The sequence below is a fragment of the Manis pentadactyla genome, chromosome 4 (assembly GCF_030020395.1).
Source record: "Manis pentadactyla isolate mManPen7 chromosome 4, mManPen7.hap1, whole genome shotgun sequence".
In the NCBI taxonomy this organism is placed as follows: Eukaryota; Metazoa; Chordata; class Mammalia; order Pholidota; family Manidae; genus Manis; species Manis pentadactyla.
The window spans coordinates 42,558,619-42,581,811 of record NC_080022.1 but is presented as its reverse complement, the minus strand read 5'-3'; the positions used below and the strand labels follow the sequence as shown (position 1 = coordinate 42,581,811).

At 38.2% G+C, this 23,193-nt stretch overlaps 2 protein-coding genes across 5 annotated transcripts in view; both read right to left on the bottom strand.

The window, feature by feature from the left end:
• Nucleotides 1–2,828, bottom strand: part of ZYG11A (zyg-11 family member A, cell cycle regulator) — a 58,542-nt gene extending 55,714 nt beyond the window's left edge. Inside the window, 1 exon segment of the mRNA XM_057499455.1 lies at nucleotides 2,660–2,828. Coding sequence (XP_057355438.1) covers nucleotides 2,660–2,749 — 90 coding nt within the window. The 5' untranslated portion in view covers nucleotides 2,750–2,828.
• A 10,078-nt stretch (nucleotides 2,829–12,906) lies between these two features.
• ZYG11B (zyg-11 family member B, cell cycle regulator) overlaps nucleotides 12,907–23,193 on the bottom strand; it is a 117,703-nt gene continuing 107,416 nt past the window's right edge. For 3 of the 4 annotated variants that reach the window (XM_036892876.2, XM_036892877.2, XM_036892878.2), the window contains one exon: nucleotides 12,907–14,633. In XM_036892876.2, the coding sequence (XP_036748771.1) occupies nucleotides 14,443–14,633 (191 nt within the window). In that variant the 3' untranslated portion in view covers nucleotides 12,907–14,442. Of the gene's footprint in view, nucleotides 14,634–19,753; nucleotides 19,993–23,193 lie in introns of all 4 variants that reach the window. The other variant, XR_005026316.2, reaches the window with a different exon arrangement.

Sequence of the window (23,193 nt, the reverse complement as noted above, 5' to 3'; positions counted from 1 at the left end):
TAAATGTTAAAGCCTTAGAGCCTGCTTACAGTGTCAATTTCCAGATTCTCTGAACTGGGTGGGGGTGCTGGGGATTTTCCCTTTGCATTTAAAGAGTGTTTGTCACATTTTATCCAAAATACTTGGTTTTAAGACTTTATGACATTATTGCGTTACTATTGGACATGGCAGCCCCATTTTAAAAATAAAGTCTATTAAAAATTAAATCCACTTAAAAGATAGTTAAAATGTGTAAAGCATTTAAATATAAAAATAAAACAAAATATAGAACTTTTTTTAAACACTCATATTCACACACAAAAAAAATACCAGTATTTTTGGGATTCCTTATTTGCCTCTCCCTGATGCTATTTCCCATCCCCATACCCAGAGGTAATCATTATTCCAAGTATTTTTTACCTCTGCATGTTTCCGAGCTTTATACAAATAGAATTATACTACAGTATTCTGCTACTTGCTTTCATTTTAAAACTCAATAGTGTGTTTCTGAGAAACATCCTACACCATTCGTTCTTCAAATCACTCTATCTGGCTTCCATCCCTGCCCAGCCCTGCTAATAACTAATTACCTCTAATATATGACTACTGGTTACATGATTCTAAATATTATCTATATACCCTATGAATTCCAGATTATTATCTCCAGGTCAGATCTCTCTTTAATCTATAGCCTTAGATATCCAGTTGCCTCCCTGACATATCTACTAAACTATTACAAATACTTTAAGATCGCCAAATAAAAAACACCTCCCCAGTTTTTCCCTGCTCAGTAAATGGCATCACAACTATTCAGTTGCTTAATCTTTACTCATGCTTCTTCGTCCTTAATCACACCCCACAAACACACATATCCAGTCCAGTACATTAGCAAATCCTACTGGTTCTACCTGTGTCAGTACCTTCCATTCGCCACCTACCTCCCACCCATAGCCTTCTCTACCCAGCTCTCTGCTCCTGGAGGTGACCTGTGTGGATCCTATGAATAGGTTCCCTTCCCCTCAGGTTATCAGTTTTGTTCTAACGTGCAATTCTCAGAGGAAGGAGGGTGACTTTAGAACATGTTATTAGTTTTCTAATGTTGTTAAAATAAATTACCACACAAATGGTGGCTAAAAACAACAGAAACCTATTCTCTCACAGTTCTGGAAGACAGTCCAAAAATCAAAACGTGAACAGGGCCATTCTCCTTCTGAAGGCTCGAGGGAAAAATTCTTACTTTATCAGCTTCTGGTGGCTCATGGCTTTTCTTGACTGTGGCAGCATAACTCTATAATCTCTGCCTCCTTCTTCACAGGGCCTTCTTCCCTGTGTCTCTTTGTGACAGATCTCCCTTCTCTTATAAAGATTACCACCAGTCACTGGACTTAGGGTCCATATAAGATAGGGTGGACCCCAAATCCAGTTGATCTCATCAAGATCCTCACTTTAATTATGTTTGCAAAGACCCTATCTCCAAATAAGGTCAAATTCACGGGTTCCAGGGGTTAGGTTGGACACGTTTGGTGCAGTACACAATTCAACCCACTGCAAATTATTTCCCCAGTTCTAAGGTTGCCTTGAGGTGGCTGTGTCCTTCCAATCACTCCTCTAACATCAGCTTTCCATTAGCTACAAGCCAACTTATGAAATTATAGAGCAGCCTTTAAAATTGAGTCCAGAAGAGTACAGAAGTACATAGGATAGATCTTTGCAGGGCATAAAAGCCTTCCAATACGGTGTTAGTATGTCAAGTGCAACCTCGATCAAAATATTTCTTTCCTTCCGTACTAATTTTAGGTTGAGCCTTCACCGGATTCTGAGTTCTAGGAGAGTGCCCCTTGGGGCACTGTCGAATGTGTAGGTCTGACATTCGAACACCGGGTGTCAAGTTCATGAGCAAATCATCTTTCAAGGTTCTCAACTTCCTTACAAACCACTAAAATGCAGACTATCAAAGCCTACCAAAGACAAGAGATTACTGGATTACTTAAGAAAAACGATACCTAACTCACAAGGCGCCAAATACTCTTTTGGTTTGCACTTGGCTCAGTTTAGCTTAATGAGCATTGGGAGAGGGGACGGCAGAAGGGGGGAACGAGCGCGTGGTACTAAAGGAATTTCCTTCTTTGGGGGTCCAGCTCTCCCAGCTAGGCTCAGGAGTCTTCCGTCTACCGCCTGGGACCCAAGCCTCTAAGAAGTGCGACGTCCACCACGCACGTGGGGATACAGTCGAGGTTTAGGGCATTTGGGTCCCAGACGCCAATAATAAGCGAACTGTCCACAGCCGGTCAAGCCTAGCGCCATGCCCAGAGCTTTCGTCTAATCTTGCAACACACTGCAAATCAGCCGCGGCCCTCGGCAGGCACAGGTGAGAGTCGGAGACCTGAGGCGGGGACTCGCCCAAGGTCACGCGGAGGGCGGAACCCGCTCTCGCCGCGCCTCCACGCAGCTACACAAGGTCAGCGCGCTCGGCCCTGGGGCTGGGACGCCCGGGCTGAAAACTGCCCGTCAGCACGCACTTTCCCGCGACGCCGGGAGCGTGGCGGCGGCTCAGCCTCTTCGGACTTAACCCTCGCATCTGCCAAACCAACCAAGTGCCTCCGCACGGTCCCCGACGACTCGCTGCGCCTGCGGGGAACCCGGCGCCCGCCGACGGCCGCGTCCCCGCCCCGCTGCTCACCTGCACCACGGAGCACCCCAGGGCATCCTTCTGAGGGTCGGGAGGCACGATGGCCCGGGGCGAGAGGCCGGGGTGCAAGAAGTGAACCATGACGACTTTCCGAGCGGGCTGTCGAGGGGAGAGCAGGCGCCGAGCAAGACCCGGATCCCTCAAGAGGTGGCGTCCACCGCACCCGGGGGTAGCTGAGGAGCGCCGGCTCCGTGGGGCGCGCACGCGCCGCTCGGTCCCCGCCGCAAGGCTTTTGAAAGACCCAGCGTGGCGACGCTCACACGCCCGCGGGCGCCGACCTACCGCAGACCCTGCCCCCAGGACAGGCCTCCCCACCGCCCGCCCCGCCGACCACTGCTCCGTCCCACCGGGGCCCAACCGTCCTCCGCGGTCCCAGCGCCGCAGAGACCACCCTCCTGCCTCTTCGACCACTCGCCCTAAAAATCTGCCAACAGCACCTCATATCAGCCCTCCCTGTTTGAGCTCTTGGCATTGGTTGAATCAAATATCAAAACCACTTATGGCTGCATATGTACACAAATTACTCCACTTTCTTGTGACCTAGAAGTCACAGGAAGACCCTTATAACCTGCACCAACAAAGAAACCCTGAGCGAGTAGTAAATTAGTACACTTTACCTAATTTGAGAGAAAATTTGTCTTGGAAAAGGATAGTTCTTAAGAGTAGGAGCCTTGGATTTGAATTCTGGATTGGAATGCCTGCTCAGTCATTACTAATTTGAGAACTTTGGGCAAGATTCTTAATTTCTGTGAAGTTCGCATCCCCATCAGTAAAATGGAAGGAGAAGACGTTATCTCACAAGGGTTAATGTAAAGATTAAATAATGTATGTTGAGCACAAGACAATGCTTGATTTATAGCCGGTCTTTGATAAGTGTATTCAAATGTTAATGTTATTTTTCAAGTACAAATAACTTTGCAAACTGCCCTCCTTTCACATTTATTCCTTTAATCATCCTACGGGAAGAAGGGGAAAAAAAACAAAACTGGGCAATAAGTATCTCCATTTTACCTCGAGAAACTGAACACCTAAGAGATTGAATGAACCGAGTTAAATTTTACCCTCCTGATGACTGAAAAACCTGGGAGTCAAAATTAACTTTTCTAACTCAAGTCCAATAGATACTCTTTTTTTTTTTTTTTTTAGTAGACTGTCATAACTTTGCTATCCTCAAACTTCCAACACCTCCCCCTGCCCCAACCATGCCCTCAGCTTCCTCTTTCACAGAAAAAAAAAAGAAAAGCAATCAAAAAAGAACATCCCAAACTCCCCCCATCTCACCACCCACCCACCTGTGCAGGCTCTCTGTCTTTGCCTTAGCTCCTATAATTATTGTGAGAAACACTCACTGGACCAAATTCAGTAAGTGGACACGGAGACAAAGTGAACAGCGGAGCGAGGCTTAAATGACGGTCTTGCACGATCGGGTGTCTGGTGGGCAGGAACACTTGGGGAGTTTGGCGCCAATAATTTATCTCCTAGTGCGCGAGTCCCTCCTCTGGTTCCTCATTGGCTGAGTACTACAGGGTTCACAGTCTTTCCCGGAAGTCACCTAAGCCCGTTATATCTTTCCTTTACATTTGGCTTATTGTTACTGGTAGGTTAAAAAAACTCAAACAGGTATCGCTAGGCCCTTATCAATTCCCCCACCGCCACTCTCAGCCCGAGCAGCTTCTACCACGTGGCCCTTTGTTAATACCTTACTGTTAAAATGTTTAAACATCCTAGTGGGAATAAATCACATTTAGGTTTTATACTCTTTCCTAACATTATGAACTATTTTTACTCTTACCTAAGACCAACGACTGACTGGGCTTGTGCCCTAGATCCAGTCCCCTCTTGCTTATTCAAAGACATCATCCAGCAGCATCGTTTCTTTGTCCTGAATTATCATTTTTTCCCTCTTTCTTGGATCACTGCCACCAGCGTATAAACAAACTGATACTTTTCCCATAATTAAAGACAAAAACAATATATTTCTTCTGACCTAATATCTCTATTCAGGTTGTTAAAATAAAAACAAATGGAAACCTGACTTGAAAATAATCTAAGCAGACCAAACCAGTTTAGTCATACGAACAAAGCTTAATTTAGCTTATTTTGTAAGGCTAACTTGACCTGAATCATCTCTTGCTTATGCCGCCGGAAATCGTAAGGAAAACTTAAACTTCTCCCAAGGTTAATAATGAGGTAACCACTGACCAATCCCCTATCATTTAAGAGAATTCTATTACTGTAACCAATCACTGTGAAGAATAAACAGTCACTGCTTTCTCACTTTATAAGCTGCTTTATAACAATATACCCCTGAGCTTCATTCCATTACTTCCATTATTTCTTAACTTTTGACAATATATTGCCCCATATCTCTTGTACCCTTTACATCAAAACTACAAAATATGGCATGCCTTCCTGTCTCCAATTTTCCTTTTTTTTTTCACCTGTCACTCCTCTAAGCTTTACTGTCAACTTCCAAGTTGTTACATTTAATGGTCATTTCTCATTCCTCATCATATTTGTTTAGCAGCATTCGACCCAAGTGATTTCTTCATACCTAAAATTCTCTCTTCGTTTGGCTTCCAAGACACATCTTCTCCTCCTCCTCCCCTTTTCTCCTCTTTCTTCTAACTCTTCTCTACCTCATTAGCTGTCTTCTTTGTGTACCCCCAGGACTCAGAGCTACATCTTTGTATACCCCCAGGACTCAAAATTGTATATTCTCTATGAATTCTCTTACTTGTGGTGGTGATTTTATCTAGTTTCATAACTTTAAAAACAATCTATATGCTGAGATATCCCTATTTTATGTGACCGATAACTCACTTGCAACTTCAGATTTATATCCAACTGTCCATTCAACATATCCACTTGCTTATCTAAAGAGCCTTCATGTGTCCAAAAGTAAACTTTTGATATCTTCTGCTTTTCCCTCCAATTTTCCCCATTTAAGCCTGTGGCAAATTCTTCCTTTCAGTTGCTTTGATAAAACCCTTGAAAATCACTTTGTTTCTCATTTATTGTTCTCTCTCATATCCTATCTGCTAGGAAATACTGTTGGCTGTATCTTCAAATTATATCCATAGACCTCTGCCATCACTGCTACCCTGGTCCAAACCCTTGTCATTACCCAGTTGGATTTTTACAACATTCTCCTATCTGGTTTCTCTGCTTCTACCTTTTAATAGAATTAAAAGCTATTCTTGACATAGCAGCTAGAGTGATTATTTTAAACAATGATGTCACCCTTCTGCCCCAAACCCTCCAATAGCTTCCCATCTTATGCAGAATAAATACATTCTTAAGGATGGTTCTACATAATTTGTTCTACATAATCTGTTCTCTCCATGCCCCTTCTCTAACCTCATTTTCTGCCATTCTCTCTTTTGCTTATTTCACACCAGCCCTACTGGACTCAGCTATCCTCATTGATGGCTTTGTACCTCCAAATTTTTGCTCATGTTACCATCACCAATAGAGACTTCTCTGGATATGACACATTAAATGGCAATCTTCACCTCCATCACCATACCAGCCCCATACCTCTTGTTCCCTTTTGTTCTGCTTTCATACTTCACACTATTTGTCATGCTATATATTTAATTTATCTTCTGCCTCCTCCCACTAAGAAAAAGTGTAAGCCACATGAGGGCAAGGACTTTGTTTGTTGTATCCCCAGGCCTAAAACAGTGCCTAATCTATAGAAGGTGGTCAATAGTATTTGTTGAAAAAATGAAATGGCTACCTGGAAAAAAATTGAATTGTAGTTAAGAGGGAAGTTTCTCTCTGAAATCAGAGGAAAGGTTGTTATTTATTTATGGAGTGGCAAGTTTTGTGATAACCTGTTCTACTGCCCCTGATTTCCCTAATCTCCTCTTTGTCTATGCTCTATCTAGTTTTCCACTTCAATTTAGCAATTTCTGAGGATTTAGTCCATGCTCCTAATTCATCTGTTACCAAACTAATCTCCAATCTTTTTATATTTCTCTGTGTCTGCACTATCCATCCCTCCCTTATTTATGGTACTTCCCTCTACTACTAATTCCTATTCATTCTTCAGGTCTCACTTTGATGTCACTTCCTCTAGAAAGTCTTCACTGATACACCCCACCCTCTTCCTGCCAACTGTGAATTGGTAAGGGAGGGATGAATAGTGCAGATATAGAGAAATATAAAGAAGTTAAAGAAAGAAAAAAACCTTCTGAAATGAAATTAGAAAACCACAATCAAGATTTCTTTAAATCATGGTCATTTCCTTAAGAACTTTCTAAAATTTATCTTAAACTTTGTTGCCATGAAGGAGAAAGATCATGAGCTTTGATATCAAACTTAACCTATGAATTTCAGTTTCCTCTTTGGGAGAATTAGATAGATGATGACAGACAGACAGACAGATAGATAAACAAAACTTGCAGAATTAAAAAAACCCAGAGATTAATACCCCATGTTTTGTTTTTTTCTCAAAAAGGATGTTTTCTAAGGGAAAGGGTCATGTGATGCTTTGTGACTTTGAGCAAGTCTTGTCTCTTTCTATGCATCAAAAAGACAAAGACTAGCTATCAAGATTTGTGATTTACCCATATCTATGTCTGCTAGCTTTGGTTTATTTCTCCCATTGCAGTGATCAGCAGAAAAATCTTTATTATGGAAAAGAACTGCCTAGGAAATAAAGAAAGGAACTGAACCACAAAGGAAAACAAAATGTCAGCATCCCTAAACAGGAAAGGTTTAAACTGGATTTGAGATCGGCCTTAATGGTTAAATTGGATTTTCCCCTTAATAGCATAGTGATTAAAAGTATAGATTTCAAAGCTGGACACACCTGAGTCTTAAGTGTGACTCTGATACTTAATGGCTTGTGCCCTTGGCAAAGTTATTTAATACCACACAATTTACTTATCCACAAAATGGAATAATTATCTTCTTTGCAAGCTTGTCCTGAGGCTTAGCTGAGAAAATATACATAAAAAAGGCTTAGTATAGTGCTTGCCTTGATATTCCTCTGGTTATATTGCAATTCCAACTCAACCATTGGAAACTATTGAATAATAGTGGTATTTGAAATTATAGACCCCTTTCAATAGTACTTAGCACACAGTGCTAATTGTTTGACCCTAAATCCTAAACTATAGTTGATCTGTTTCCATAGATCTTTAAAGGGGAAGATTGTAAATCCACTGCTAGTATCCACAAACAATAATATGATTTACTTCATGAACTAGTTTCAGAGGGCTTTTGATTATACCTTTGTCTTCACACTCAAAGACATCACTACTGAGACTACAAAGCAGCAAAGGCTCTACAAAGAATGGGGACAGTCATGTCAAGAGTCTAGGTTTAATATACAAGTTACTCTACCTATCTGTGAGATTCGAGGTAAACCATCAGACCTCATTAGGCTTCCCCTCATCTCTAAAATAGAGGATAATTATTTTTCCTTACAAGATGGTTGGGGGTTAGATTCAACAGTATACTTGGCTCATTATTCATATTTGTGGTTTTGAAGGCTTTAAGACTGATTTGACGACCAAGAATTAGGTTAAAAAAATGTGCTTGTTAACTACTTATCTCCAAATTCAAATACAACAATCACATTCTAAAAATGTGATTGACAATTCCTTTTATAATGTGTATGATGTAAAGTGGCAGGAGAGCTAAGGTTTTTTTGTTTTTAGCTTTTTATTCACATCCCAGTCTAGGAGAGACACTCATTAAGAAATGGTCCTTGACTGAGTCATTGCAAGGTGATTTTTGAAATAGCTGTCCTAATTAATGCATGGGAATAGGCCATTCTTGTGCAACCTCTGGCCATTGGTGCCATTTCCCCAAACCTGCTCTGAAAGACTGACTTCTGGAAGCTGAGAGCTCATTGTGGGTATTCCCACTCTATGACTCGCTTTTTCATTTGCTGGAGCCTGTGTGAAAGCTGAATTTTGAGACTGCATTAGTATCTTACATTATAAGAGACAAAATGATTAATGTGAGTGTTCTTGCTTTCTGCCTTTCCTTTCCTCCTCTCAATTTGAGGAGTTATGCAGTTAGGTCAGTTGATTGGACTCTTATGATGATGACTAAAAATGAGGAATAGGAGAAGGGTAATGAGGAGGAAAGGAAGAATTTAGTTAAGAGACTGGGTTAATCTACACAATAAAAACTGTGAGAAAGGGTGAGGGGAAACGAATGAAGAAAGGCTTTTAATTTTGTCTTTGAAGTGTTGGCTATAGAAAACACAGCTCAACTTGTTTGATTAAATATTAGTCAAAGCTATTTATCTTCCACATTATGTATGGCCCAAAGTAGTACCATGTTATTTTTGAGTGAATTTTGGACAATGAAAGGTTAAGGAAAATAATTATAAAAATTACAGTAAAACTTCTAAAAATCCTATTACCCTAGCCCATCTAATCTCATGTTTATATATTAGTGAAGCAGAAGCATTTGTAGTGACCATTCATTAACAATTCTATAGCATCTAAACACTAATGAGACCCTGTAACACCATCCTCAAGGATAATCCACTTCTCTATAGGTGCACATCCTTGTCTGTGCCATTCATTTGATGCTAAATCACATAATGCCTACGATCTAAGAAATCTCATGCTATTATGCAACAATATGGTAGGGAGAGGGGACCCAATGGATTGAAGTTTGGAAACAAGAGTAGTGTAGCCTGTCCCTGACTTGTTATATGACTTGGGTAAGCTCATTTTGCCTTAGCTACTTCAACTATAAAATGGTTTCTGAAACTGGATTCACTAAGGATTCTTCCTAGCCACAGTTCTTACACGCTTTTAATTTTTTTGGTAATCTCCCTTCCTAAATGAACTTAATATACATCAGTTAATTATCTCAGTTGTTATGTGAATGAATGTCAAATCAAATATTATGTTCTCTAGAAAGTTTTCTTGAGCTAACGGGTGCCCCGTTTGGATTAGGGTGTGGTCTCCATGCCTCTGTAACAAACATGGTGGACTGAACTGTAATACAATGTTAAATAATATTTATCTGCTTATTCAATATTCTTCTCCACAAGACTGTTAAGTTCCCTGAGGGATTTAAATATTTAAGTTCCAACACTTAAACAGTACTTAGTGTAAGCATTTAATTAAATAAATGGAGTTCTAGCACTAGAAACTTCTGCAGTAAAACCATTGGTCTTTTTCAGAAAGCAATTATTAAAAGTGGTTAACTAAAGAATCTGAATCTTGCATTAGTATTAAATTTTAAAGCAAATGTCTAGAATAAAAATAGACAAGACACTTTATATAAAATTTATGACATTTATTTAGGCAAAAAAAAAACTCCCCCAACAAAAATCTGTACACACATTAATACCTAAGTGATGTCCTGATTTAAAATATAGCATGATTCATGTACAGAACACTCCTGTTCATCTGGCCACAAAGAGAAGAGTGTCCTCAGTCCAGATAACTGCAAGCCTTTGAAATATATACACATTATGCTTTCCAACAAATTTTTCATATTCTTTGAAAGGAGTAAAACTCTTCCATTAGAATTCAAGCAAAACATCACTTTTCTCACACTCACCAGTCACTGAGAATTTAACAGTGGGAATTCTACAAAAGTCAGGGGTTTACAATTTTAATTCTTGCAGATTATCTTAAAGTATAAATCCTGACATAACACCCTCCCATTTTTAAAGGGGAAAAAATGCTCTCAAGAATTTCCTGCTTTTATGAAAGTGTGTCTCAGCTTTCATTCTCTAAGTATATTCTTGCTTCTAAGCTGATTAAAATAAGCTCAAAGAACTGAATTTGAACAGTTTTCCCAAAAGTAAATAAAAAATTAAGCACATACTATTAATGAAGTAGATTTCTTTCTTTCTCATCAAATAATTTTGATAAATTTGGATTTTCTAAATAATTCTTAATAGCAATTCTGTGCAGCTATAAAGTTAGGTTGTGCTGTCCAAAAGAGCTTTGCTTCATCCTGAGAATTGAGGAAGAGACAGCACTGATTTTCCCCTAACTTATCCCAAAAAACTGGGGGAGGGGAGAAACAGGAAGAGAAAGCTCTTTCTTAGGCTATCAGTCAGTTACCATAGAGTGTGTCTTAGGCTAAGATTTGGAAACCAAAGAACACATAATTAGGTACGTACCGTGTCATGCAAAAATCTATGAAATACTTTAAAAGATAAAGTAACTACTCACTTAAAGTACATTCAACAAGTTTTCCTATCATAATGCTATTCTCATCACTGCATGAAAGCTGGATGTGCATTATTCCTAAAATAAACAGTTCATGAGTTAACACTAAAAATTAAAAATATGTCAATAAAAAGCAAATAGTAAAGATTAAACATCCAATATCTACACACTCCCTTGAAACTGCTAAAGTAGATTTGAAAGGAAAACCATGTTTTCAAACATCTTCATAAGCTGTTTTAGAAAACTACTAGCTGTATAATAGTCCCCAAATAAGTAACATACAGATTAACTGCCCACATTAGGGGACAGTAAGATACTGCTTTAACTTACACCTTCAGTTTAATACTCTTTATCCCAAGATAAAAGTTGCACAATAACCAAATAATGTAAACATACCATTAGAGGGCAAAAGGGGGGAGGGTTTAACATACACAAAATAGTTAAGTTTGTTTTCTCTGCTACTCACGACCTCTTCTCAACCTTGAGTACTGCTTCACATTGTTTGGCTGGGGGTGGTCATGCGTTTGGAGGGGTCACACCTAAACCATAGCACATTAGTCCCAATCTACCCTAATGTAGCACATGTTTTCATTAAAATGTATTCTGAAGGGCTACAAGATGGCTCAATGCTATCCTGACACAGCATAATTTAAAAATACAGCCAAATGAAAGTGACTAGGGAGGAAAGGGACTAATTCAAAAGGCCCCATTAGTAACAGCAACTTTCTAGGCTGAAAAGATAGGATTGATGTATTTAAATGTGAATTGTTGATTCTTTGGAGGTTTGCAAATAAAAGATATGAAATTAAGTTCCCATAGCAGTCTTATGGCGATTTGCCTCCACACTGGGTAACTCACTTAAGTTGACTAGTGACACTAAATGGCATTTCTGTCTGGGGGTAAGGAGTAGCAATATTTAAAGTCAATTCTAGGAACGGTGGGTCTGATATGATTTTAAAAATCCTCTACTAAGATCAGTAGCCACCAAGTCCTTCACCAAAGGATAAACTAATTCCTTAATACTCGATTTATGTTTCAACTACAAAAAGAAAAAATGATTTTTTAGAGTATGAAGACCACCAGAAAACTTACTTGATGGAGAAAGTGTCTTAATTATTTTTGCTTTTATTTCAGACTGTTCTTATTTACTCAATTATATCAACAAGTTTCATCCTACTCTAAAAAATGTAATTCCATTTCTTTTAGTAGATCTAAACGTTGATGTTGATTATGGACTGATGTAGTGGTATTTTACAGTATCTGAGCACACCAATGATTTGTGTTATGAGTGGTTCAACCCTAGTCTAACTTGTGCTTGAAACAGCATCTCTAAGCCAATGAAGAGGTAACCCTTGAAGGCACCAAGTACTGTTACATTCTAGTATATGAACGCAAAAGGGAGGCCTAATAGATTCTAACTGCAGTGACAGGCCAGCTATACATTGTAATTTTAATATATACATCTACTATATTTTAGCCAGATTCAAGACCTTACTGTCAATTCTGTCTTAATCAGATACACAATTTTAAGAACCATCCCAATCACAAAGGCACTACTGCTTTTATATATTCAGGATGTGACAGATTATTTTGCTTATAAGACTCAGAAGTATAGGGTCATTATCAAGGCCCAAAGTAGTAAACTTAAATTTAATTTTAAGTATTTTTGAGTCCTCATTTAAAAACAAGTTATTCTGAGTAATGAGGCAATTTTTTGTATATTTTTAGCCATTTCAAAAAAGAATTTTTAAAGACAAAACCTAGGATTAACTTATAAGGAACATGCACCTTTTACCTTGAATGGGATAGAAGAGAAACCTGAAGTCAAACTTCTCAAATAGGCTTTCACTTAACTATACAAGCTAGGTGACCTGGAAATGGTCAACATAGCCAGCAACATCCAAGCTGTTGTAGGGCATCCTATTTTCTACATTTTGCCATAGACATTAAAATTCAGAAAACAGAAACGTTTACCTCTGAAAATGCTTTATTTTAAATGTTTCCTCTGAAATAGACCTAATCTGTGAAAATTTATTTTGTACCTACTAAAATTCCTTAAACCAGTTAGGTCAGAATTAACCCACAATTTAATGTGGTCTTTAATGTTTCTAAATAACTATTATCTTATAGTTTAAGTTTTCATCCCTGCAAAGGAATACCAAACAATTCAAGTATGATTGTTGTGATAGTGAAATGTGTTAGGTCAAAATGTTATCAGCATATTAATAAGCCAACTCCTTTCTAAATACAAATGCTCCTGAATAATAACCATAATTTAAACATATCATTTAAAATCTCTATTGAAAACATTTTGGCTATCTATGAAGACAATGCACTCATGTGAGATTGTGATTAACCTTATTCACAAACTAAAATTTAAAATGGGAGTTTTCTTGGTAACTTGCTGCCTCCCAACTGCTATTGTTGATATAATGGTAACTGATTCTTCACTACACTGTAACAGGTATCTTAAAGGAAAGACAACTGCCTAAAAACTAACCCATCAAAAAATATTTCCTTTGATGCACTCTAACTGGACACTTTATATTTTAACAATAGTCTAGTTCTTATTCATTTTTGGCAGTGAGATGAGGACACATTTTTCCAACATGAAAACATTAAGATACATGTATTTTATAGCAAAAGAAAATTTAACTTCTCATGGAAAATTTACTGTTGTCAATTGTATTTTCACTGAGTAGATAACACCATGTGTAGTCTCTATTCCACTGAACAAAATAACTTTGAAATAGAGGGAAAAGAATGGTTAGTTTTAACAAGACAATTTTTTAAAAATTCACATTTTCACAACAATATGAAATATAGAGATTTAGACAGTTAATCTTTAACAGAGAATGCTGTAATGTTTTACACTGTGATGCTTGGGGAAGTATTTCCAAAGAGTCACCAGCAGTCTGTAGGAAGCAGCAGCCCACGCTTCCAGGCAATAGTTTGAATAATAAGCTACTGCTCACTGCCTCAGGAGCTGTGGGCTCCAGAAGGACAGCTTGTCCCAAGTTAAAAACCTTTTCTTTTAAGTTTTAATACTTAATAGTTTTTAATATATTTTTCTGCCAGCTATCCAGGCTCCAGCCAGTGAGTAGCTTTTTTACAAAGAACTCAGATGACACTCTTTCCACACCAAGAAGGATATCTTATAAAAGATACAGAGACAGAGAATAAAGGTGTTTAATACAGAAGCAGTATAAAATTTACAACTGAAGAAATGCCAGAAATCAGGTTAACAGCTTATCTGAAGCTGCAAGTTGATTGGAAGGGACTTTAAGATCAGAAAAGTCTAGCCTAAGGATTCATGCAAACTTTATCATAAAACTGTAGAATTTCAAGCAGAAGTAAGTTCAAACACTGAAAGATGTGGAAAATTTCCTAAAAGGCAATGTAAAGGAAGACCCTTCTTGCCTCATAAGTTAAAAATTATAAGACAAATTAGAGACTGTTCACATGGGCAGTACTGTACATTGTCAATCCCAAAATGACTGTATGACTCTTGTCATAGAAACCCCCAATATATCACAGAGGGAAAGGTGTTCCAGATGAACCTGTCACAGGAAGGACAGATGTGATTCATGATCCATTCACCTATGGCCATCAATTTAGTCTGGCCTGGGGCTGCTTTTTACAGGGAGGTGGTCTCCCATGGCGTACAATGTGTTTTTCTAAGCTATCCAGAATGGCCACAGCAATCTGCTGGACATGGGGATCAGTTTGATCATGTTCTTTGATGTTGTATAAATGCTGCAAACCTCCTTCCTCAATCAGCATGCTGCAATACCTTGAGGCTGAAAGAAGAGAAAATTTTAAGCTTTTCTTAAAACACTTAAAAAGTATCCCTCAAAAAAAAGTTTTTTCACTTACATTTCAGATGTTTTCTTATTGACCACTAACATATGCTACAGTTTGAGAAGTACTTCTGTAATGACGTTATATCTACATTGTTAAGGCCCCTCACATAAATTCACATAGCATTTATATATACAAACTTTTTAAGACATAGATAATCTAGAAAAGAAAATTTCTTTGACACAAAATCAACAGTAAGATAGATACTGTTACATTTTTTTGCATTTCCTATGTTTTTTAAAAAAACATAATGGCACTCATACATGTAATTTTCTTTAAATACTTTCTTTGCCTTTTGTTTTAAAAAATATTTTTATACATAATTTTGAAGTATTTTTTAGTTCTAGTCATATTTATTAAAAGTATAATTTACACCCCATATAATATACCCAATTTAATCTGTAGTTTGATGAGGTCTGCCAAATGTATATACTGGTATAATCACCACCACAATCAGGATATAAAATAGTTACAACAACTAGAAAGTTTCCATCAGCACCTTTGTTTGTAGTCAATGGCCCCTGCCCCTGCCCTCCTCATTCCAGGCAACCACTGTTCTAATTCCATGATAGAGACTGCTTTTGCCTGGTCTAGAATGTCATGTAAATAGAATCATACGGTCATATGTCTGTCTTCTTTTGTTCAGCATGATGTTTCCCAGATGCACCCATATTGTTATGTGTAAACAGTACGTTTTGCTACACTAGGAAAGTATTCCATTTTATTGAATACACCACATATTTTTAATGTTACTATACTGATGGACATTTGTTGGATCGTTTTTATCCTCCCAGTGTTTTGTTACAATGACTAAAAATGCTATAATCATTCTTGCACAAGTTTTTTTTTTGTGGACTTTTCATTTCACTGATCTTGAGGTAATACCTGGAATGCTGGGCAAATGCTAAATGTATGCTTGACTTTAGAAGAAACCACCAAACCACAAGACAAATTAGACAAACCACAGACACATTCTCTAAAATGGTTGTATAATTTTTCATCCCATCAGCAATGAATAAGAAAGTTTTTTCACAGGCTCACACTTGTCATTGTCTATCTCTTTAAAATATATGCAGCCTTCCTAGTAGATGTGAAGTGGTATCTCCCTGTAGTTTTGTTTCTTTTTATTAATCAGTCAATCAATCAATCAATCAATTAAGGCATCACTGATACACACTCTTATGAAGGTTTCACAAGAAAACCAATGTGGTTACTCCCTGTGGTTTTAATTCACACAGGCATACCTTAGAGATATTTAGGGTTTAGTTTCAGACTATCACAATAAAATTAATATTGCAATAAAATAAGTAAATGAAATTTCTGGTTTCCCAATGCATTTAAAAGTTATGTTTACACTATACTGCAGTCTGCTAAGTGTGCAATAACATAACGATCACCTGAACTTTCAGTGAGTGGTAATCTTTTTGCTGGTGGAGGTCTTGCCTCAATGTTGATAGTGACTGACAGATCAGGGTGATGGGTGATGAAGTTGGGGTGGCTGTGGCAATTTTTTTTGTCTGTTTTTTATTTATTTTTAAAATTGACATAGAGTTGACATAATAGTTTTAGGTGTATAACAGTGATTTGGTGTTTATACATATTACAAAATACTCACAATGATGAATGTGGTGACCATCTGCCACCACACCAAGTTACTTTTATACACAATTTTGAAGTATTTTTTAGTTCTAGTCATATTTATTAAAAGTATAATTTACACCCAATATAATATACCCAATTTAATCTATAGTTTGATGAAGTCTACCAAATGTATATACTGGTATAATCACGACCACAATCAGGACATAAAATAGTTCCAACAACTAGAAAGTTACTACAATATTATTGACTGAATTCCCCATTCTGTACCTTTCATCCTGTGACTTATTTTATAACTGAAAGTTTATACCTCTTAATCCCCTTCATCTATCTTGCCTATCCCCTACCTCTTCCCTCTGGCAACCACTAGTTTTCTGTATTTATGAGTCAATTTCTGGTTGAACAATTTATTTATTTATTTATTCATTTGTCTTTTTAGATTCCACATATAAATGAAATCATAAGGCATTTGTCTTTCCCTGACTCATGTCACTTAGCATAATACTCACTCAGTCTATCCATGTTGTCACAAACAGCAAGATTTCATTTTTTTAATGGATGAGTAATATTCCTTCATGTATATGTACCACCTCTTTATCCATTCACCTATTGATGGACACTGACTGATGGCAATTTCTTAAAATTAGACAACAGTGAAGTTTGCTGCATTGATTGACTCTTTCATGAATGGTTTCTCTTTCAAAGGCCACGTTTTTTGATAGCATTTCACCCTCAGTAGAACTTCTTTCAAAATTGGAGTCAATCCTCTCAAAACCTGCCACTACTTTATCAACTAAATAAGTTTACGTAATGTTCTAAATCCTTTGTTGTTTCAACCTTCACATCTTCACCAGTAGATTCCACCTCAACAAACCACTTTTTAAATTTAGTATATATATATTTTTTGTTAATGTATCATTGATATAAAATCTTAGGAAGGTTTCACATGAACAACACTGTGGTTTCAACATTCATCCATATTATCAAATCCTCACCCCCCTCCTCCATTGCAGTCACTGTCTATCAGCATAGTAAGATGCTATAGTCATTCCTTGTCTTCTCCGTGCTGTACTGTCTTCCCTTCCCCATGACCTACCTATATTGTGATTGCAAATTATAGTGCCCCTTAATCCCTTTCTCCCTCCCTGCCCACCCTCCCCAGCCCCTCCTCTTTGGTAACTATTAGTTCATTCTCGGAGTCTGTGATTCTGGGGCTACTTTGTTCCTTCAGTTTTGCTTTGAACAAACCACTTTCTTTGCTCATCTATAAGAAACAATTCATCATTCAAGTTATATCTTGAGATTTCAGTAATTCAGTCACATCTTCAAGCTCCACTTCTAATTCTAGTTCTCCTGGTATTTCCACCACATCTGCAGTTACTTCCTTTACTGAAGTCTTGAACCCCTCAAAATCATCCATGAGAGTTGGAATCAATTTCTTCCAAACTCCTGTTAATGCTGGTATTTTGACTTCTTCCCAGGAATCCCAAACATTGTATTTCCACCACATCTGCAGTTACTTCCTTTACTGAAGTCTTGAACCCCTCAAAATCATCCATGAGAGTTGGAATCAATTTCTTCCAAACTCCTGTTAATGCTGGTATTTTGACTTCTTCCCAGGAATCCCAAACATTCTTAATGACATCTAGAATCTTGAATCTTTTCCAGAAGGTTTTCAATTTTCTTTGCCTGCATCTGTGAGAGTAATCACAATCTATGGCAGCTATAGACTTATGAAATGTGTTTCTTAAATAATAAGACTTGAAAGTTGAAATGATTTCTTGATTCATGGACTGCAGAATGTATGTTGTGTTAGCAGGCATGAAAATATTAATCTCATTGTACATCTCCATCAGAGCTCTTGGGTGATCAGGTGCACTGTTAGTGAGCAATCATATTTTGAAAGGAATCTTTTTTTCTGAGCAGATCTCAAGAGTGGGCTTAACATCTTACTATACTGATGGACAGTGACTGTAATGGGGTATGTGGTGGAGACTTGATAATGGGGGGAGTCTAGTAACCATATGTTGCTCATGTAATTGTACATTAATGATACAAAAAAAAAAGAGTGGGCTTAAAATATTCAGCAAATCATGTTGTAAACAAATGTGCTGTCATCCAGACTTTGTTGCTCCATTTATAGAACATAAACAGAGTAGATTTAGCATAATTTTTTTTAATTCACCATAATTCTTCAGGGTCCCAGGATTTTCAGAATGATCAATGAGCAGTGACTTCAAGTTAGTCACCAGCTGCATTAGTCCCTAACAAGAGTCAGCCTGTCCTTTGAAGTTTTGAAGCTAGGCACTGACTTCTCCTTTCTAGCTATGAAAGTCCTAGATGATCTCTTCTTCCAATAGAAGGCTGTGTCATCTACATTGAAAACATAGTTTACCGTAACCATCTTCATTAATTAACTTAGATCTTCTAGATACTTTGCTGTAGCTTCTACACCAGCATTTGCTGCTTCACCTTACACTTTTATGTTATGCAAATGGCTTTTTTCCTTAAGCCTCATTAACCAACCTCTGCTAGCCTCAAACTTTTCTTCTGCAGCTTCCTTACCTCTCTCAGAGCTCACAGAATTGAAGATGTTAATGCCTTCCTCTGGATTAGACTTTGCCATAAGGGACTGTACGGGCTGGTTGGATCTTCTATCCGGACCCCTAAAACTTTCTCCATATCAGGAGTAAGGCTGTACTGCTTTCTTGCCATTCATGTGTTCACTGGAGTGGCACTTTAAAATTCTTCTAAGAGCTTTTCCTTCACATTCACAAAAAGCTGTTTGGTGTAAGAGTCCTAGCTTTTGGCCTATATACTTGGCTTTTGGCATGCCTTCCTCCATAAGCCTAATCATTTACAGCTTTTGATTTAACTTGAGAGATGTGTGATTCTTCCTTCCACTTGAACACTTAGAGGACACTGTAGGGTATTAACTGGCCTAACTTCAATATTGTTGTGTCTCAGGAATATTATTCCAATATTGTTGTGTCTCAGGGTGATTGAGTTATTTGTGATACTGGGGACTCTGGGATTTTTAGTGAAGAAGCCCAAGGTTTTTCACCAAGTAGTACTGGGAAAACCAAGTAGGCACATATAAAAGAAAGAACCTGGACCTATATGTAAATGAACTCAAAATGGGTTTCAGGCCTAAAAGTGAAATTTTTAGGCCTAAAAGTACATTTACATATACATAAGCATATGTGGGGATAAGCACCGCCCCCTTGTAACCTACTGTCCAATAATCATGTGTCCACATGACCCCCTCCTTTGGGTGACCTGCCTAGTTTATGGTATGTTAATAGCCTGGGTCTGCTCAACCTGTACCTGCCTTATATATAGGAACATCTGGGCATGAAGGAATCCAGGCCCCTCTGGTGAAGGTTTTGTTCCTTGGGGTGCTGGTCACACAAGAGCAATTCCTTCTAACAGACATGTGGAGTGGTCATTAATCATGTACCCTTTTTAGCACACACATAGTCTTCTCCTCATCCCATAAAACCAGTTTTCTTTCCCTCCACGGGAGCAGTGCACTACTTTGTCCAGCTGGCTGCTCCTGGATTCCTGAGTGTAAGTCCCAATAAATTCTCACATCTCGTACACCATCTCCAGGTCTTTTCTTCGGTCTCTAGAGCACTTTCCATTACAACTTGCTCAGTTGGGTGTGCAATCAGACTTGTGATCACACAGCATATAAAACTTTTAAAAGAACATAGGTATGAATCTTCAAGACTTTGGATTAAGCAATGTTTTGTTAGATAGACACCAGAAGTATAAATGACAAAAGAAAAACTAGTTTAATTATACTTAATAAAAAATTTAAAAACTGTTGTGCTTCAAAGGACACCAGGAGAAAAGTAAATGGACAATTCACAGAATTGCTGAAAATATTTGCAATGTATGTATCTGATGAGGGACTTGTTTTTAGTATAAGGATCTTTTACAACTCAGTAATAAAAATAACTGAGTTTAAAAATGGGCAAAGGATCTCAATAAGACATTTCTCTGAAGTTGGTTTGGCACCCTTGTCAAGAATCAATTGACCACAGATTCATGGGTTTATTTCTGGACTCTGAATTATAATACATTCATCTATATGTCTACCTTAATGATGCTGAATATCTGCCACCCATAAATCTGTGGTTAAGGGCCAGTACCACTCTCTTGTCCATGTTTTTCACTTGCACTATTTTCTTATTATATTGAGAATTCTTTACATATTTTAAATAGAAGTGCTTTTTATTTTCAGACGTGATTCACAAATATTTTGACCTAGCATGTCAAATGGAAAAAGCTAGTTCAATGGACTGGGTTTTCATTCTCTTAACAGTGTCTTTTAAAGAGCAGAAGTACTTAAGTTTGGTCAAGTCCAATTTAGCACTCTTTTTTGTTGTAGATAATGCTTTTGTGCATATTTAGAAATCTGCTTAACATAGGTCACAATGATTTTCTCCTGTTTTCTTCTAGAACTTTGTAATAGTTTTTGATTTCATATATAGGCCTATGATCAAGAGCTAATTTTAGTATACAGTACAAGGTATGAAAAAAGTTCACTTTTTTTTGTATATGGAGATACAGTTGTTAAAGCACCGTTTTTTGAAAAGACTTATTGCCCTATTGACTTGCTTTGAGCTTATGTCAGAAACTAATTAACCATATATTTAGGTTTATTTCTTACTCTCTATTCTGGTCCATTGAACTAGCTTTTTCCATTTTTATGCCTGAACTTGCAACTGGCATCTGAAGTTTGGTCAGTCTTGTGAGACTGAGTCCTTAACCTGTGGGATCTTATACTACCTCTAGGTAAATAGTGTCAGAATCGAATTAAGTTTGTAGGACACACAGTCAGTGTCTGCTGAGATTGGAGAACTGCTTAGTGGGGTACAAAAAACACATCAGAACTGGTGTCAGAAGGAGGATTTACTAGCCTGGACCTGGCTCATGGAAATGTGATTTGGGAAGAGAAAGGATGAAAGGGTGAGGGATGAGGAAACTCTGATTCCTGGGTGACTACAGTGTCGGCTGGTACAGAGTTGCAGCTGTGCTGTAATCAGTTATGAAAGGTAAAAATTACTGATGGAATTTATAGATGGATCCAAACCCAACCAGCAATTGCTTACAGCAGTCATTTAAGCCAATTAATCAAGATAAAGACTGACAGACTGACAAAAGGGCCAGGGTTCCTGGATTTGACCCATAATTGGGGACCCAAAGCTTTTGCACAAGAGAGGGCAAACTGGTCAGGGAGTGGAGAAGTTACCAAAACCCACTGGTGCAGCCCTGATGTGGGCTACAATTAGATGGAGAGAAAATAAAAATGTATGGGCTGATAGGATTATGAAAGTTGGAATGTTTAAATGGGTTTTATATAAAGAAACTGTGTCTCCTTTACCTGAATGTTTTATGGGAATGAGTATTACCTCTGGCAGTGGAACACTTCCCCTACCTAAGTACTGTAAAACGACACTCTGGCTAAAGTCCTCATGGAGTCTATTGTAAGGAAAGTGATGGTTGATGGAATTAAGGTAAAATTTTGTAAAAGAATTGGAATGTTTGAACAGGCTTCATGTGAACTGGTTTCATTTCTTTTACCTGACTGTATTTGGGGATAGACATTTTATCTGACTGGGGAAGGTTTCCTCTATCTAACCTTGTAAAATAGAAGGCATGAAAATCCACCCTTCAAGCAATGTGAATTGGACATGCTAAGTGGCAGCCAGTAAGACTGTCCAAGCCAATGCAGCGTAGAATAGCTGGAGTGATGATAAGGATAAATTCTCTGTGCAATAGCCCTATGTGAAGGACAAACCAGGGCTTACGGCAAAATGTCTTGCAGAGACAACTACTAGGACTTTGGAATGAGAATTTCCATTTGAAAAGAGTTAACTACCATGTTATTTCATGTTAATTGAAGCTACCCTATTACTGAAGGACAAAAATGATCTTAAAACCTGAAATACCTGCAATGCTTTGGATGATGTCAGAGAAATACTCTAATGGGGATGGCAATGCCAAAAGAGTTCCATAGTAAAGTGGAAATGGTTTGTACAGGATCATGCTACCTGGGAATGCAAAGAGGAGATATTCAGGAGCAGTGAGCCTCTTTCTCTCTAGGACCAATCTGGATTGCACAAGAAGTTGCTAGATTCTACTGTTGACTGAACAGTGCCCTATAAAACAACTATCCATTAACCAACAAAGAGTTGCTTGATTTGTGATAGCAGTTCCAAGGCAAACAGAAAACATCCTGTTCGGAGGGCCACCAGTATGACTGAAAAAGGTAAAAACAAATCAGCTCTGTGGGCTGATCCACACACTGTTTTCCCAGCAGTGAAAATAAACTGAATAGTGGTAAAAGGCCCTGTTTGGGTTTTTACTGCCTCATACACAGTAGTTAGCCTGGCTATGCAGGTGGGCATGAGGGCAATGGAAACTGGCCGAGTAAAAGGATGCCCATATGCTACATGGCCCCATAGAAATCAGTATGGGCATCTGAAGGATGCATTAAAGTAGAACTTGTCTGTGCCATGCCCATCAATAGAACTCTCACCCAGGCTCAGAAAATGATTGGAAATGACAAGCAGATATCTCCGTGTGTTTCCTTGAAGTGCCCCCACTGGATCCCCAAAATAAATGCATTTGGGGGCATGCAGAGGTGGTCTGAATCTTGACATATTCCTCTTATACTCTGTGAGGTACAGAATGCCAGTAAGAACTATTCTGTCTGCCAGCAAGGGAGACAGAGGCTGCAGATGGCTATGTGGCAGATTCTCTGGGCGGAACGTCCTGATCATAGCTGGCCAGCCAGATTAATGCTGGTAGCCCTAGGGTGCTACAGATGGGTCTTGACAGGAATAGAGAATGACTCTGGACTGGGCTATGCTTACCTAGTGGTAGATG